The sequence below is a fragment of the Chionomys nivalis genome, chromosome 21, assembly GCF_950005125.1.
Source record: "Chionomys nivalis chromosome 21, mChiNiv1.1, whole genome shotgun sequence".
Classification (NCBI taxonomy): Eukaryota; Metazoa; Chordata; class Mammalia; order Rodentia; family Cricetidae; genus Chionomys; species Chionomys nivalis.
Window position 1 is genome coordinate 4,421,581 of NC_080106.1, and position 14,806 is coordinate 4,436,386.

Consider the following 14,806-nt stretch of genomic DNA (forward strand, 5'->3'; position numbering starts at 1 on the left):
TTTACTAAGCATTTCTCAATGCTATCAAACAACAGATTCAAGAATGGGTTAGCTGCAATAGAAAAGGACCTAAGCAGCAAGCCCGGCACCCTGCATGGCGCAAGGAGAGAGCTGACCCCACAAGCTGTTCTCTGACCTCCACACATGCTGTAGACATTTTTAAAAAGTTAAACCAATGAGCTTCTGTATTTGAATATTTTATTCAAAATTTGTTTTAAGTTTCTGTAAAACATTCTTCATCATTTTAACATTATAAATTCAACTTGAAGTAGTTGAAAAAACAAACAAACAAAACAGGCAAAGGGACGGACTATAAGCAAGCAGGAGAACAAAGCCCACCGTCACCAGGACAAACAAGCCCAACTCATCGGGCTTGTATGCACTGTATTTTCCTTCCAGTAGTAATATTTGGAAAAATTATGCTTTCAAAGAACCAGCCATTACAAATAGATACTCTTTCCAAAAATAAACCCAGCATCTAAGCCCTAAATGCGCACAGAACTAGCTGGAAGCGGTGGTGGTGTCAGCCGGCAGGTCATGCTCACACCACCTTCAACCACAGACGGGCTCTCACTGACTGGATAGGTGAACTCCAAACCTCTGGCTCCTCCTCTGTGTTGGCAATTGTCTTATTGCTAAATTATACATAATTCATTTTCTTTGGCAACATTATTGGCTAACACCAAGGGACAAGTATGAAGGTTTGGGCTGTCAGCATTCCAACCACGGTAGCTGTTCTACTGTGGTTTCTAAGAGGTGCCAGACTAGGAAAGCCACCACACCTAACACCAGGACCACGGGCCTACCTGCTCACAACTATGGACAAGAGTAGAATCACTCAGCATCACTGGTGAAAACAACGCCAGCTCCAGTTCCTCACATCTGCGATAAAGGGAAAGCTAAGTGGAGAGATTACGTCAGGATGCCCATCAATTTTTTTTTTTTGCAAAGTTACTTTGAATAAACTCAAAGTGGTCTGAACTTGTTCAAAATTTTGCATGAATTCTCATTATAATACCACTAAAACTTGTACTTAAAAATACTGATATCTTACATTTTTAACTTTTTGTTCCATGTACTAAGCCTATTTTAAAGGCTTGCCATGATACTGCCAAGAAACTTCCAACAGGAAGCTCACTTCAGAAGTTTCACTCTATTTTTTTCTCCATATACAGAATCACCCACTTAAGAGGCTTCCTCTGAAATATGTCGCTCCAAGTTCAAAGTGAATTAAAGTAGGTGTGGCAGAAAGTGCTACAGGAAGCATGTTCACATAACAATAAAGCAAACACCAGGAATAAGCACATATGCAAACACTGTATGCAAATGCTCATGAACGTAAGAAATGTTCCTGAGGACAAACTTATACATAGCTATATACCACTTCAAACTAGTACAACTAGAAACATCTACAAAAGCCACAATAAAGTCAAATGCACACTCAAAACAGTCTCACCAATTGGCCTCCCAGGAGCTCCTCAGAAAGCAGAGTGCAGCTGCTTAAGAAATGCTCTCTTCCTGATCAATCATCTCTGTTTTAACTGAAAACACATCTGCCAGCATGTGTTTGGGAATCTCTGAGCCCCGGACTTTAAGGGCGTAACAGGCGTTCTCCACTTTGGCCAGGCTCTGCTTCAAGGTGTACAGCTTCTTAGAAACCTCATAGGGCCCGGTGTTGCCAATGAAAGAAAACCCATCATAAACCTGGCGTAAAAACTGGCTCACTTCAAAAGGGGTGTCGATGTCCCCATTTCCCACACTGTTAATGCACATCCGCATCAGTTCTCCAGTTAAGTCGGCCACCCCCAGCAGGTAATCAACAGGTGTGATTTTCAGTCTCCAAGTAACAAGCTGCTTATCTTGTCCATCAGAGGAGGGCTGGTAAAGACAAAAAAGAAAGCCACACACAAAGAAAACACTGTGATAAAGTGAATGTATCAGGCATCACAACCATAAAGTAGGAAAACAATAACAAATCAGGCATCCTGGTCTTCCCTATGTGTTAACTATATGGCAGGGCACAAGGAATCCAACCAGGCACTGGGTAAGGAGCTGAGCAGGTGGCATGGACGTATCAGAATAAACAAATACAGCCAATGTAAAACCAATTTTGTCCAACTTCACTTGACAAGCACAGTAGACGCATGCTAGCAAGGCCGACTTGACGTCACTGTGACACCCCCTATCAGACAGCAGTATGGTCCCCTCCTTCAGTCCTCTTCCCTCATCTTCAGTTGGCTGCTTCTGCACTATTCTGCACTGCCCATGACGGCCTGCAGCTGTACCCAGTTCTTGACAGTGCCTCCATCTCCTACCTCAAATCAGAATCTTGAATCAGTGCTGAGATCCTTGACAGCCCTACACTAAGCAGCCGAGTTTAGAAACTAAGAGTGAGTTTAGAAACAGTAATCATGTCTACAGACTGTAGAGTTTGAACTACTGCAAGTTACTCACCAATCCTTTTAGTTATTCTCCAGTGGTTTTCTTTATTAGTTTATGTGTATGGGTGTTTTGCCTTCATGCATGTCTGTGTACCAGGTTCATGCCTGCAGCCTTCAGAGGCCAGAAGAAGGCATCAGATCCCCCTGGAACTGGAGTTACAGATGGTTGTGAGCCTTCATGTGGGTGCTGGGAACTGAACCAAGTTCTCTGAAAACCCAGCCTATCTTTCCAGGCCCACTCTCAAATATAGCATGATTCCTTCCTATATGTCCTTCCTGTGTAGCTTCTTCATACACTAGTCCAAGTCTCTGGTACTCTCCTCTGTGCCCTACTCAATCCCCAAACTCTTCAGTTTCAGGAAATGAATTAGCCTAACCTCACAGACTCAGTCACCTCACACTGCCTCTCAACTATCTTTGTAGTACCACAATATCCTTACCTATATTACAGCCCCCCGTGTGAACTTAATTTACAAATGACCTTGACTCATCTCCTCCCACCTCTTCCAGGGCTTTGCCTCATAACATACTTGTCTCTTGGCAAGTTTTTTCATCTCTCTCTAAACCTCAAGTTTCCTCCTCTGTAAATAGGATTATGTTACCTACTTCAGAAGTCTTTTATGGATTAAATAAGACAATATTCAGTAAATTCTTGAATGCATGATGTGCAGCCCAAGAAAACATCCCATAAATGTAGCTGCTACCATCACCACCTCCATCATGTGCATCTCTCTGCATGAGTCTCTTTCTGGGAGTGATACCTACACTGTAACCAATGCATGCAGACGCGGCCAGGTGAAGCAGGAAGTGCATTGGGGCAGCGGCCTGCAAAGGCACACAGGAGCGAGCTGTGCTGTGTTTGAGGGACTAATGAAGTGCTTGTTCTAAGTAAGTTAAACTGCAGCACAGAGTGAGACTAGAGACACACATGCAGGACCCCACACTGAGAAATTTGTTGAGAGTCTCTGAGAACTAAGTACAGAAGTGGCAGAGTGAACTTCTATTTATCACTGTGATTGCTGTGCACTGATCTCAGTCCTACCCAGACACTTCAGAGAGACCTTGTGCCCAACGGCCCATGACAGAACATGAGAACAAGGCCTACTGACAGCAGGGGTGAGGAGAGCCAGTTAGTAACAGAAAGAGGAAACACCCAAAGCCTGCTTCCTTTTGAAAGCACATCATAAGGGTTTCTGGGGATTCTGAAAGCTGAGACTGGTATTTATTTGTTTGTTTGTTTGTTTGTTTGTTTTAGGAAAACAGGAAGTTATAGTAGATGGAAGAGGAATGCATTTCACATGCCACTTAGAATATATTTCAGAAAATAAATAGTCTCTGATATTACACAGAAGGGGTCTTGGTTGTAAGCTGACTTTAGAGAAATAGGCATGTTAAAAAATAAACAAATTTAATGTTAAATTTGTCAAAATAAAATCTGCTTCCTGGAAACTATTAGCAAGGTTAAAAACTGCTTAAGGTACAATTTTTCAAGATGAACACCTGACTGTTTAAGAGGACGGTGACATCACTAGTGGGTTAGGCAGAACGATTTGGACAAAGCAAATGCTTCCAAGGCTCCCTACTGGCCATTACGCAGGCCCTGCTCTACGAGCTGACGAATGGCTATGGCTTCCTCCACTCTTCTGCTCGTCTGAAATCCGTCATAGACATTTTTTAGTGATTTTGACAATATTCTCACAAGTCAAGTTAAAAGAAATTTTTTTTTTAATCAAATTTTCATAATGTCCTGTCCCAAGAATCCAGCGCTAAAGGGAAAGTTCTTGGTGAATGCAGACACGTCTCCTGTGAGAAGTGCATCCGGGTCATTATCTCAAACGCCCTGAAAGAGCACACATGCTCAGTCTGCCCCTCCCCCCATCTCCAGCTGAGGTAGAAAGGAGGCTGCTCTCCTGGAGCAGGACAAATGGCTGGCCCTACTTCCCACTGCCTATCCTGAGAACACAGTGGACTCCTGGGAGTAAGTCCCTCCCGTCACCAGCCAGGTTATCCTGCATTCTCACATTTTATTTCATGCTCTGGAAATCCTGATGTCTAAGTTTCTTTGTCCACCTAGCCTGACTGAGTGGTGTTTTTAAAAATTAATAAAAGGGGAAAAAAGGAGTGGGAAAAATCCTGTTTATCTTAATACATGTGAAAGAAGAGATCAAACACCCACTTGCTTGCCTGAATGTTGTATGTTCAAATCCAAAAGGGGAAAGAAGTACCACGTAAGTCAAACTGCAAATACTCTTTTCTGAATTCAGAAGAAGTAGGCAATGCCTTTGCACATATGGTAGTCTGATGACAAACGGCTCTCACCACGTGACAGCTCTATTGTAACAATGAACTGCTGTCAAGTATAAACACTGCTTAGTTAAGAAACCTTTGTACGTTAAACTCTTTCATAAAGCCCTTTGAGGTAGGTGCACACACCAGGGGTCCCTTACGTTCCCCTCCCAGCGTACTTCAAGAGCACAGCCTGGATTCTGAACACCCTGCTGCATGTGGCAAGTTTCTTACTCCTTGAAGCCATGTGACTCTTCTTCTGTCACCTAGACAGTGCTTCCCTGGTGAGACCTAGCAAACCAGCTTCAGGAAGCCAATCCCCATGCTGCTGTATAAATTATATAATGATGCATGATTTTAAACCCTCACCGTCTTGCTTTCTTTCCCACTGTCTTCTGTGGTGAATGTCAACTGCTTGTTAATCTCCTCCACACTGATTAACGAACGAGTTCTGATGAAGTGTTGAAAAGACACAGCCTCCACATATTCTTGCAGTCCTGAAAAACACCGAAGAAGGCCACTAGGAACAAGCACCAAATTACAAGCGTGTCACCAGAAAAAACTAGAAGTCACTTATCACCTTGCATGATGAAGTGTTGGATGTCCCTGCAGACTGCATCAGCTGAGGCAGGGCACACACGCACTCCTGGGCCTCTGTACCAAGGCCTGTCTACGGCAGCTGGGATGGTGATTGGGGCACATGTCCTGATCACTAATGCGTGCCTTGCACATAACAGGCATAAATAATTAAATGAAACATAAGATTTGTGCTATCTCACAAGAGTTCAAGGACACCTGGCCCCAGACAGAGAAGCACTCTGGGTCACATGTAGGTAAAAGGATGTTTAAACAAGCTATGTTTCAACTTGATAAAAAGGACATCCGTTATGTTCAGTGTATAATCCCCAAGGTGAAAATTTTCAGCCCACTGCCATACTCCAAACAATGCCTTCCCCTGTGCCTCTACCTTGGAGGAAATCCAAAAGGAATTATTTACAGAACCTGCTTCCAGTAAGAGAGAACTCTGGAGGTTGCTTTTATGTAATTTGTTCCTTTTTACTTCATTCCTCTGTTAGAACATACACAGGGAAACCTAGTTAAAGGCTTCTGATTCCTTTTATTGATTCTCGTTGTACTTAAGCCAAACACATTCAATCTTATTCAACACCAAGCCTAGCCTGAGGGTGAGCACATGAGCAAGTTCAACCTGCTTTGCAGGATTTTAATGCTTTTCGTAGAAAACTGTTAACCACAGGTACAAGCCCCAGAGGAATGGAAGGTCATGCTCATACAAAGACTTGTAGGCAGATGTGAATAGCAGCACCCTCGTAAGAGCCAAAAGTAGAACAACTCCAATGTGCATCAACTGAGACAAAGTGTGGTCTATCCATTCACGATTACACCATAACAAGAAAGTACTGGTGTGTGTTACCCCACAGATGAACCCTGAAACCTGAAACCATGATGCTATGTGTCCGTTACACAGCCCTATTTTGTGAGATGCGCAGAAGAGACAGTGAATTAGTGCTTGCTAGAGGGACTGGATCAAAACAAGCTATGCTGCAAGGAGCTGCTGTCCGTCCCAGAAGGCAGAGATTAAGTTGGTACAGCATGTTCAGAACAGAGTAAGAAGTGTCACCCTTATCAACACAACGTTACAGCGTCCAGACTAAACTGTCAACTTTCTGAAACAGGATTTCAGAAAAGCGAAGGGATGTTTAGAAATGAACCTGGAGAAAAATACTGGAGAAACGGGACTGAAATACTCAGGCAGGAGGACACTGCAGTAGTACACCCCAGTCAGTCATCTAGAGAATGAGTCTATTTGTGCTTGGTAGTCCTCAAAATTTTAAAGAGAGTTTTCTAAGTTTGTAGTAGTTACTACCGAAGTTTGTAGTATAGAATACAGACTTACCAAATTGTGATTAAATGGTCCCCAAAGTATTTACTGAACCATTTCCCATTTAAACACAATTTGAGGTTGAGGCTGACTTCGGGGACTGTAAGTCCTGTACTGGGTTTTACCTGATATTAAAGTCAGTAGGTTCAACTGAGTCTGGAAAAAAAGAGACCAAAGATGACCTTCATCAAAACTCCCGTGAAGCCTCAATTTTCTTACGCATAAGTGGTAGAAATAATTTAGAAGCTACAAAAGTAAAACCTGTGACTGTAAAGAAGAATGAGTATGTGTCTCCAGCAAGGCCAGCAGAGAAGCTCAGGCACAGGGATAGACACCTTGAGCCCAGTTCATGGCCAGGCAGGCAGTGTAGACATTATCTGTTTTAAAAACCAAAAATATCGCCAGGTGGTGGTGGCGCACGCCTTTAATCCCAGCACTCAGGAGGCAGAGGCAAGCGGATCTCTGTGAGTTCGAGGCCAGTCTGGTCTAAAGAGCGAGTTACGGAGCAGGCTTCAAAGCTACAGAGAAACCCTGTCTCGAAAAACCAAAAATAGGGCTGGAGAGATGGCTCAGAGGTTAAGAGAACTGACTGCTCTTCCAGGGGTCCTGAGGTTCAATTCCCAGCAACCACATGATGACTCACACCCATTTGTAATGAGATCTGGTGCCCAGAACACTATATACATAATAAATGAATTTAAAAAAAAAAGAAAAAAGAAAAACCAAAAATAAAGAAAAAAAAACCAAAATTTCTAACTGACCACAAACACTCATCTAACCTATCCTTCACATTCTTGAATAAATTAATTAAAACACTGGTAGAGGCAGGCGGATCTCTGTGAGTTCGAGACCAGCCTGGTCTACAAGAGCTAGTTCTAGGACAGGCTCCAAAAACCACAGAGAAACCCTGTCTCGAAAAAAAAAAAAAAAAAACAAAAAACTTCAGCAATATCCCTTATGGGCTGGAGAGAATGGCTCAGTGGTTCAGAGCATTGCCTGCTCTTCCAAAGGTCCTGAGTTCAATTCCCGGCAACCACATGGTGGCTCACAACCATCTGTAATGAGATCTGGTGCCCTCTTCTGGCCTGCAGACATACACACAAATATTGTATACATAATAAATAAATATTTAAAAAATAATAATAAATAAATACATAAAACACTGGTAAACAATTATTTTACACATGTAAATATCTCAAACCATAAGTTTCAGTGATATAGACTAAACTAAAACAATACAAAAAAAATTTTTTTAAAGTGTTCCTTTAAGATGCAAGGAATTCCCTGACCTGTTAACTTCTCAACAACAACAACAAAGAAGCCACACATTTCTTAAGTAGCTTATGTCAGGCAACTAACTGCACATTTGCTTGTTCAGCCATCCCTGTCAACAGGTCAGGCTACTCGTACCCAGCGTGTACTGTTGAATGTACTGTTGAACACGAGGCCGCTGCCTGCACTCACACACCCTCCCGGGGAAGCATCCTTTCTGCCCTCAGCACCATGTTCCTTTAGTTCAATGCCAGAGCTGCTTTATCTCTAAGCCAAAGGAGCAGCCTTCGGAGCAACACCAGGTCAAGCACTCACCAAGTAAAGTGGTGGCCATTCCTGAGCATCATATTGTCAACACTGTAAACACATTTTATTCCTGAGCATCATATTGTCAACACTATAAACACATTTTTTTTTTGGGGGGGGGGTTGGTTTTTTCGAGACAGGGTTTCTCTGTGGTTTTGGAGCCTGTCCTGGAACTAGTTCTTGTAGACCAGGCTGGTCTCGAACTCACAGAGCTCCGCCTGCCTCTGCCTCCCGAGTGCTGGGATTAAAGGCGTGCGCCACCACGGCCCAGCTAACACATTTCATTTCCCTACGTTTAATCTAAGTAACTTTTTAAGTCACAGATAAGAGCTTCTTTTGACTGCTTCATCAGTTCAAAAACTTCATTTTAAATCCAGGAAAGTAATGCATGCTAAATATGCCAATACTTGGGAGGCAGAGGCAGGATTAAGAGTTCAAAGGCAACCTTAGCTATCTACAGACACTGAGGCAGGATTAAGAGTTCAAAGGCAACCTTAGCTATCTACAGACACTGAGGCCAGACTGAGCTATGAGACTGTCAAAACTTCATTTTAAAGACTTCATATGGGACCAGTGAGATGGCTCAGTGAGTAAGAGAACATGCCACCAAACCTGACGATCTGAGTTCAAACACTGAGACCCACATGGTGGAAGGAGAGAACCAATTTCCATAAGTTGTTTTCTTCCGTCCACACATGGGCCCTGGCATATGTCCGTGTGTGAGTTAGTGAGAACTGACATACCCACACAGCACTCTATTAACTCTGAGACTCACCTGTGGTGATAGCTCGATGGAACTGGTGCATATCTTCTCCCGAGAGCTCTTGGGCCACCTGTAATATTTTCTGTCTGACACCATCCAGTTTAATTTCTGATTCAGTCAGTATCTCCTCTATATCAGGAGCACTATAAAGACATTAGGAATGTTGAAAACATCAGCCTTGTGATCAAAACTAACTATAAGAAAAACCTTATTCATAAAAAATCAACTTCTGTAGCTGGCTGCTTCCACCTAAAACAACTCAAAAAAAAAATAGTCATACAGAACAATGGTTTCAGCTCTGTAACCAGGCACCATGAACATGGGACAGGACAACAATCAGGGAAGTGAGAACACACCCGATGTCCATCTCAAGGCTCGGAAGAGTTTCCAAGTGACGATGTAGGAAGAAGCTCGGCAGAGACAGAGTCGGCCTGAGTTGAAAAGTTGAAAGTTTAAGGTCAAGAAAGCCCAACGTGCAGGGCAGAAAGCCAGGAGAAGCTGCAACACTGACAGAACTTTAGAGCTCTGTACCACACAAGGGACTTCCTCAAGTCTCCCCCTGAGTATAGGTCACTGCAGGCAAGGACTAAAACTGTGGCCTGGCACCCAAAGCCACAAAGTAACCACCCAGAGAAGGCTGGCCGAGTAATTCCCATAGCCTACTGACAGCAGCAGCACACAATACAGAGATATTAAAGGAAAATTATTCCATATGGAACTCTGAATCAACGTGCCAAGGAATAAATGACATTAGAAATAGTTACTGCAGGAATAAATATACAATCTGTTCCTTGTTTCCTAAACCATGCTGCTTAAAGTAAAAACAATGTGTCCTGGGGATAAAATACTAAGGTGACAATGGCACAGGAAGCCAGGCTAAGAGGGAAAGACCACTCTACAACATATAAGCTGCTCGCCCTGATGTAACATGACATGGGAGCGGCCCTTACTTTCCAATGCACTGCAGTGACTGACAAGTACCGCAACACCAGACCTGAATTCACCAAGTTAACTGTCATACAGAACCATGTAAAGCAGCTCTAAGTCTGGTATTTATAAATTTCAACTAGCCCAGGACTATCTGAGAAAGATGATCTAGACTATTGAGACACACACTGTACACCATCACCATCAAGCAACGATGCGCGCGCACACACACACACACACACACACAAAGACAGAGAGACAGACAGACGGACAGAGAAGGTCCAGAGCTGGGGAAATGATTCAGAGGGTAGGTACTTGCTATGGAAGCATGAGGATGTGAGTTCAGATCCTCTGCACTAATAAATCCCAGCCATGATGGTGCACATCTCTAACCCAGTGCTATGGGGAGTGGACACACACAGTGGCTGGAGTTCAGTCTGCATAAAGTAGTAAGCTCTAGGTTCATTGAAAGGCCCTATGTCCAAAAAAAAAAAAAAGTTACATGAGAAGATATCAGAAGAGGACATCCACCCTCCACATGCACTTGCAAACACACTTACATACAAACACATATATGCTCAATCCAAAATAAGGCAGAGTCAGCATGGTGGCACACACAGTTCTATCACAAGGGAGGTGAAGGCAAAAGAATCCTGAGTTCAGCCTGGACTACAGAGACTCTGACTCAAAAGACAATAAAAGGGCTGGAAAGAAGCCTCAGACATTAATAGCTGCACAAAAGGACAAATAGCCAAAAGAAAGGAATGAACACCTATTCTTATGAGATAGATAAATGATCTATTTAATAAGCATCTCCACTATTTAACATAAATTGCCAGAATTAAATTTTAAAATGTAAGAAAAACAAGAAATCAAATTTAAAAGTATAGTTTCGTTGCTTTTTTTTAAAGAAATTTGGTGTGATGTATGTCTCTAATCACAGCACTTAGGGGGGTGGATGAGAGATTGTAAGATCCTATCTCCAAAAACCATTAAAAATATATATAATTAATAAACATCAAAGGAACCAGAAACAGACTGCAATGAGCTGAAAGCTGAATGAGAAATTAACCATATTTTCAAATCTAATATTAAATTTTTTACATTAACTGTAACTTAAGTGGGTAACAGGTTCCAAAAGATAATCCAGGGGCTGGAGAAATGGCTCAGTGGTTAAGAACACTGGCTGTTCTTCCAGAGGACCTGAGTTCAATTCCCAGCACCCACATGGCAGCTCACAACTGTCTGTAACTCTGGTTCCAGGAGATCTGCCATCATCATATAGATGCATGCATGAAGGCAAAAACCACCAATACATAGAGAATAGAGATAAATAGTTTTTTTAAAAAATCCAAAATTTAATGTTTTTTCCTCAGACTATCCTTATACACACAATATATATGAATATAAGTAAATGAATGATCTAAACAGAGTATGAAATCCTTAGGTAGGCTAAAAGAATATGTGTGTGAAACACTGCTTTGGGGGCTGGGGAAATGGCACAGCAGTTAAGAGTGCATACTATCTTCACAGAGGACCAGAGCTCACTTCCCAGCGCCCATGTGGACTGGCTCACAACTCCAGGGATCTGACTAGCTAAAATATTTTTTAAATTATTTTATGTTTATGGTATTTTGCCAACATGTACATCTGTGCACCATCTGTGTGCCCAATAGAGACCAAAAGAGGGCATCAGATGTCCTAGAACTAGAGCTGTAGACGGCTGTGAGCCACTGTGTAGGTGCTGGGAACTGAGCAATCAGTGCTGTTAACCACTGAGATATAGCTCCAGTCCCAAATATTAATTTTTTTAAATATATTCAAACATCCATTATTATCTATTGAGATACAAAATATACAAATACAATGCATCAGAAAGCAAATTTATTTTCTAATTATATTTATTTATGTGTGTATCTGTGTGTGTGCACACTCATGTTCCGTGTGTATGGAGGTCAGAAGCCAACTGAGGTAATCATAGTTGGTGACAAGCAACTCACTAAGTCATCTCCCCAGCCCTTCAAATAACAAATTTCAAAGATGTTTACCCACCTTGTAATCCTATGGAGAAGAAAAATTGTCCTCTTACTTTCAACAGTTATATCCCGACTTAGCTTCACAAGCCTCTCATATTTGTCGTGCCTCGCGTCCAGCTCCTGCTGAAATGCTAGAACACATTGTGATGACCATGAGCGTTCATTCCTGACTCACAGCAGGTCAAACACAGAAGGCACATGCCAGTGCGGATGTAGCCAACACTGTAGTCGCCTGCCTCCACGGAAGACTCAACAAGCAGAACACAGAGGCCATGACAATAACTCTCAGAACAAAGACACTGAGCGCTCCCCTCTAGCTGTGATGCACAGGAACACGGGCTTCAGAACCCCTGGAGGCTTGTACAGAAACCTGTGAACTATTTTAAAGTGACACTGGAATAGTAGGGAATACTACAAACACCTTACTGTCGCCTTCGAATATCACTGTCGGGTGTAGTCTCCTACAGGGCTGGGGACAGGGTTCAGCTGGCAGGGTTCTTGCCCAGCACGCACTAGCTCTGGGCTTAGTCCTCAGCACTGCACGGAAACAATCCCCAGAAGACGTACGTACTTGGAGGGTCACTGATCTCTCTGTGCTCTTCCCAACGTGGCTACGCTGAATAGTAAATCTTTTCTCTTTTCCCTATAAAAACGGGCACAGTGGCAGTGGTCTGCACAACCCCCAAACACTCAGGAGACGGGGGCTGGAGGATTAGAGTTCAAGGTCATCCTTAAGAGACCAGTCTGGGCTATTAGACCCTATCTCAATAATGATGATGATATCTGGATTTTGCCTAATATTATAAATGCTGTCAGTCTGATATTACAAATGCAAAGTTAGATGACGCATAGACTCAAGAAGATATAGGTATAAATAACAAGCAATTAAGTAAAACACAGTAATAATAAAATAAATACATGGAGAGGGTTTAGGGAGAAAAATTCATCTTATGAGTGAATGGATGGAAAATTGAATGAACGCAGTGTTCGTCAGCAAGGAACTGCTTAAGTTGGGTCTTGAAGAGAACATGGTCCATTGGAATGGTAATGAAAACACTAAGTCAGAAGCAAAGAACTAGTAGCCCACAAGAGAAACAGGAAACCAGCAGGAACGCTGGAAACACACAACTTGTTTTCACTCGGTCTCCAGTACATGCTCTGCTCAGTTATACCTGGTCTCCTACGCTATGCAGATCACTGTAGGCACTGTGTGCTTTCAAACTGTCCACAAGTTAGGGAGACCCTTCTCTTTACAGGTGCAACCTACTTCCTTCTCCTAAACATGAAGCAGTTCTTAATTTGCCTCGCTTTTAACAAATGCAACGTGGCAAATACAGTCTGTATCCAGAAGCCCTTGACTATTATGTCCTATGAAGATGCTAACATTAGTGAACAGGGAAACAGTTTCACATTAAGCCGGGCGGTGGTGGCGCACGCAGTCGGGAGGCAGAGGCAGGTGATCTCTGTGAGTTCGTGGCCAGCCTGGTCTACAAGAGCTAGTTCCAGGACAGGCTCCAAAGCTACAGAGAAACTCGGTCTCGAAAAAACAAAAAAAAGTTTCACATTAAATGTTACTTTCTACGGAAATATGCAACATTCTTTACAACTGTCTTGTACTGACATCTCACGTAACATTTACTAGCTAGCATATATACTTATATTTAGTGTGTTAGACTGAGCACAAAACTTATTTTGAGGTAGCACGTTGCACAGAATAGGAACTGTTAGTAAATATTGTCTTACATGTACACAGGTATTCACAATCCCCTTAGTCTATTAACTTGGTCATGTTGATCCTGATACCTGAACGTTTGGAATACGGATTTTCAGAGCAGACCTAGCACCAACACAAACCAATCAGAAAAAAACTAAGCTTCACATCTGCATGGCGTAATTTCTATCTTGTTTGTTTGTTTTTAAGGCAAGGTATCACTAAGTAGCACTTGCTAGCCTGGATGTCCTAAATCGTTGAGGGCAGCTTTTTGGCAATATTACGGCTACACGATCGTTACAGTTCTAATTCTCCTTATGGAAACTTACATTTGAAGGCCAACATCACCGGCGAAGACGAACTGACATCCTTCCCTTCCCTCCTTTGGTTATGCGGGAAGTTGTCATGCTTCCTCTTCCTGAAGCCTCCAGGTCCTTACGTAGAAAGAAGATGAGCTCGATAGTGCCCTTCCATCGTCGCCCTGGCACAGCCCGTACCCCTTTCTCCCGCGGCACCCGTAGGGCCTGGCCTCCCGGGCCGCCTCCCCGGCCGCACGGGACGTGCCCAGGCCCTGGGATCGGTGACAGCCGAGCGAGCGGGGCACACGAGGCCCAGCCCCTCCCCTCCGCCCCGGTCCCGCACCTTCTTTGCCGCTCATGACCGCGGGGCCTCAGCTCGCACACGCAGGGACCGCAGCCGCCGGGCCGGCTCGGCGGGCGAGCCGAGAGGTTGTCGCCGGACTCCGAAGAGCGCTACAAGAGCCGGTGGTGAGCAGCACAGGGTCCTCGTCGTCGTGGGCCACCGCCGCCACCGGAAGCGGAGCCTTCCCGCAGCCTTCCGCCACGGAGCAGCCGGAGCCGCGGAGTTCCCTCGACCACGCACACTTCCGGCGCGGGCCTCCGGAGCCGCGACGGGTGCGCCGCTTCAGTAGCGTGCATTTCCGGCCGCGCACACTTCCGGCCTGTGTCCCAGAGACACGCGTCCCCGGCGCGCACCCTCAGCCGCGCGCGTTTCCGGCGTGCCAGGCCTTGACCACGAAGATGAAGCGCCCACCTGCGCTATGGAGGCGGGGTGCGGGCCGAGCCTGGAGCTCGGAGGGCTGATTATGATGGGCCTCCCTTCAGGCCTCTGAGCAGCCTCCTGCATACACGCATGCGCGCCACT

The 14,806-nt window shown here is 44.0% G+C and overlaps 2 protein-coding genes across 2 annotated transcripts in view; both read right to left on the reverse strand.

Moving 5' to 3' along the window:
• Nucleotides 1-14,806, reverse strand: part of Sprtn (SprT-like N-terminal domain) — a 164,535-nt gene that overhangs the window by 42,505 nt on the left and 107,224 nt on the right. The window lies entirely within an intron of this gene.
• Nucleotides 182-14,583, reverse strand: Tsnax (translin associated factor X). Its single transcript, XM_057753355.1, has 6 exons — nucleotides 14,285-14,583; nucleotides 13,972-14,076; nucleotides 11,948-12,062; nucleotides 8,981-9,111; nucleotides 5,097-5,224; nucleotides 182-1,878 (listed from the first exon to the last, which is right to left on the reverse strand). Exons 1-6 carry the CDS (start codon nucleotides 14,298-14,300, stop codon nucleotides 1,501-1,503), a joined length of 873 nt encoding a protein of 290 aa, XP_057609338.1. The 5' UTR covers nucleotides 14,301-14,583; the 3' UTR covers nucleotides 182-1,500.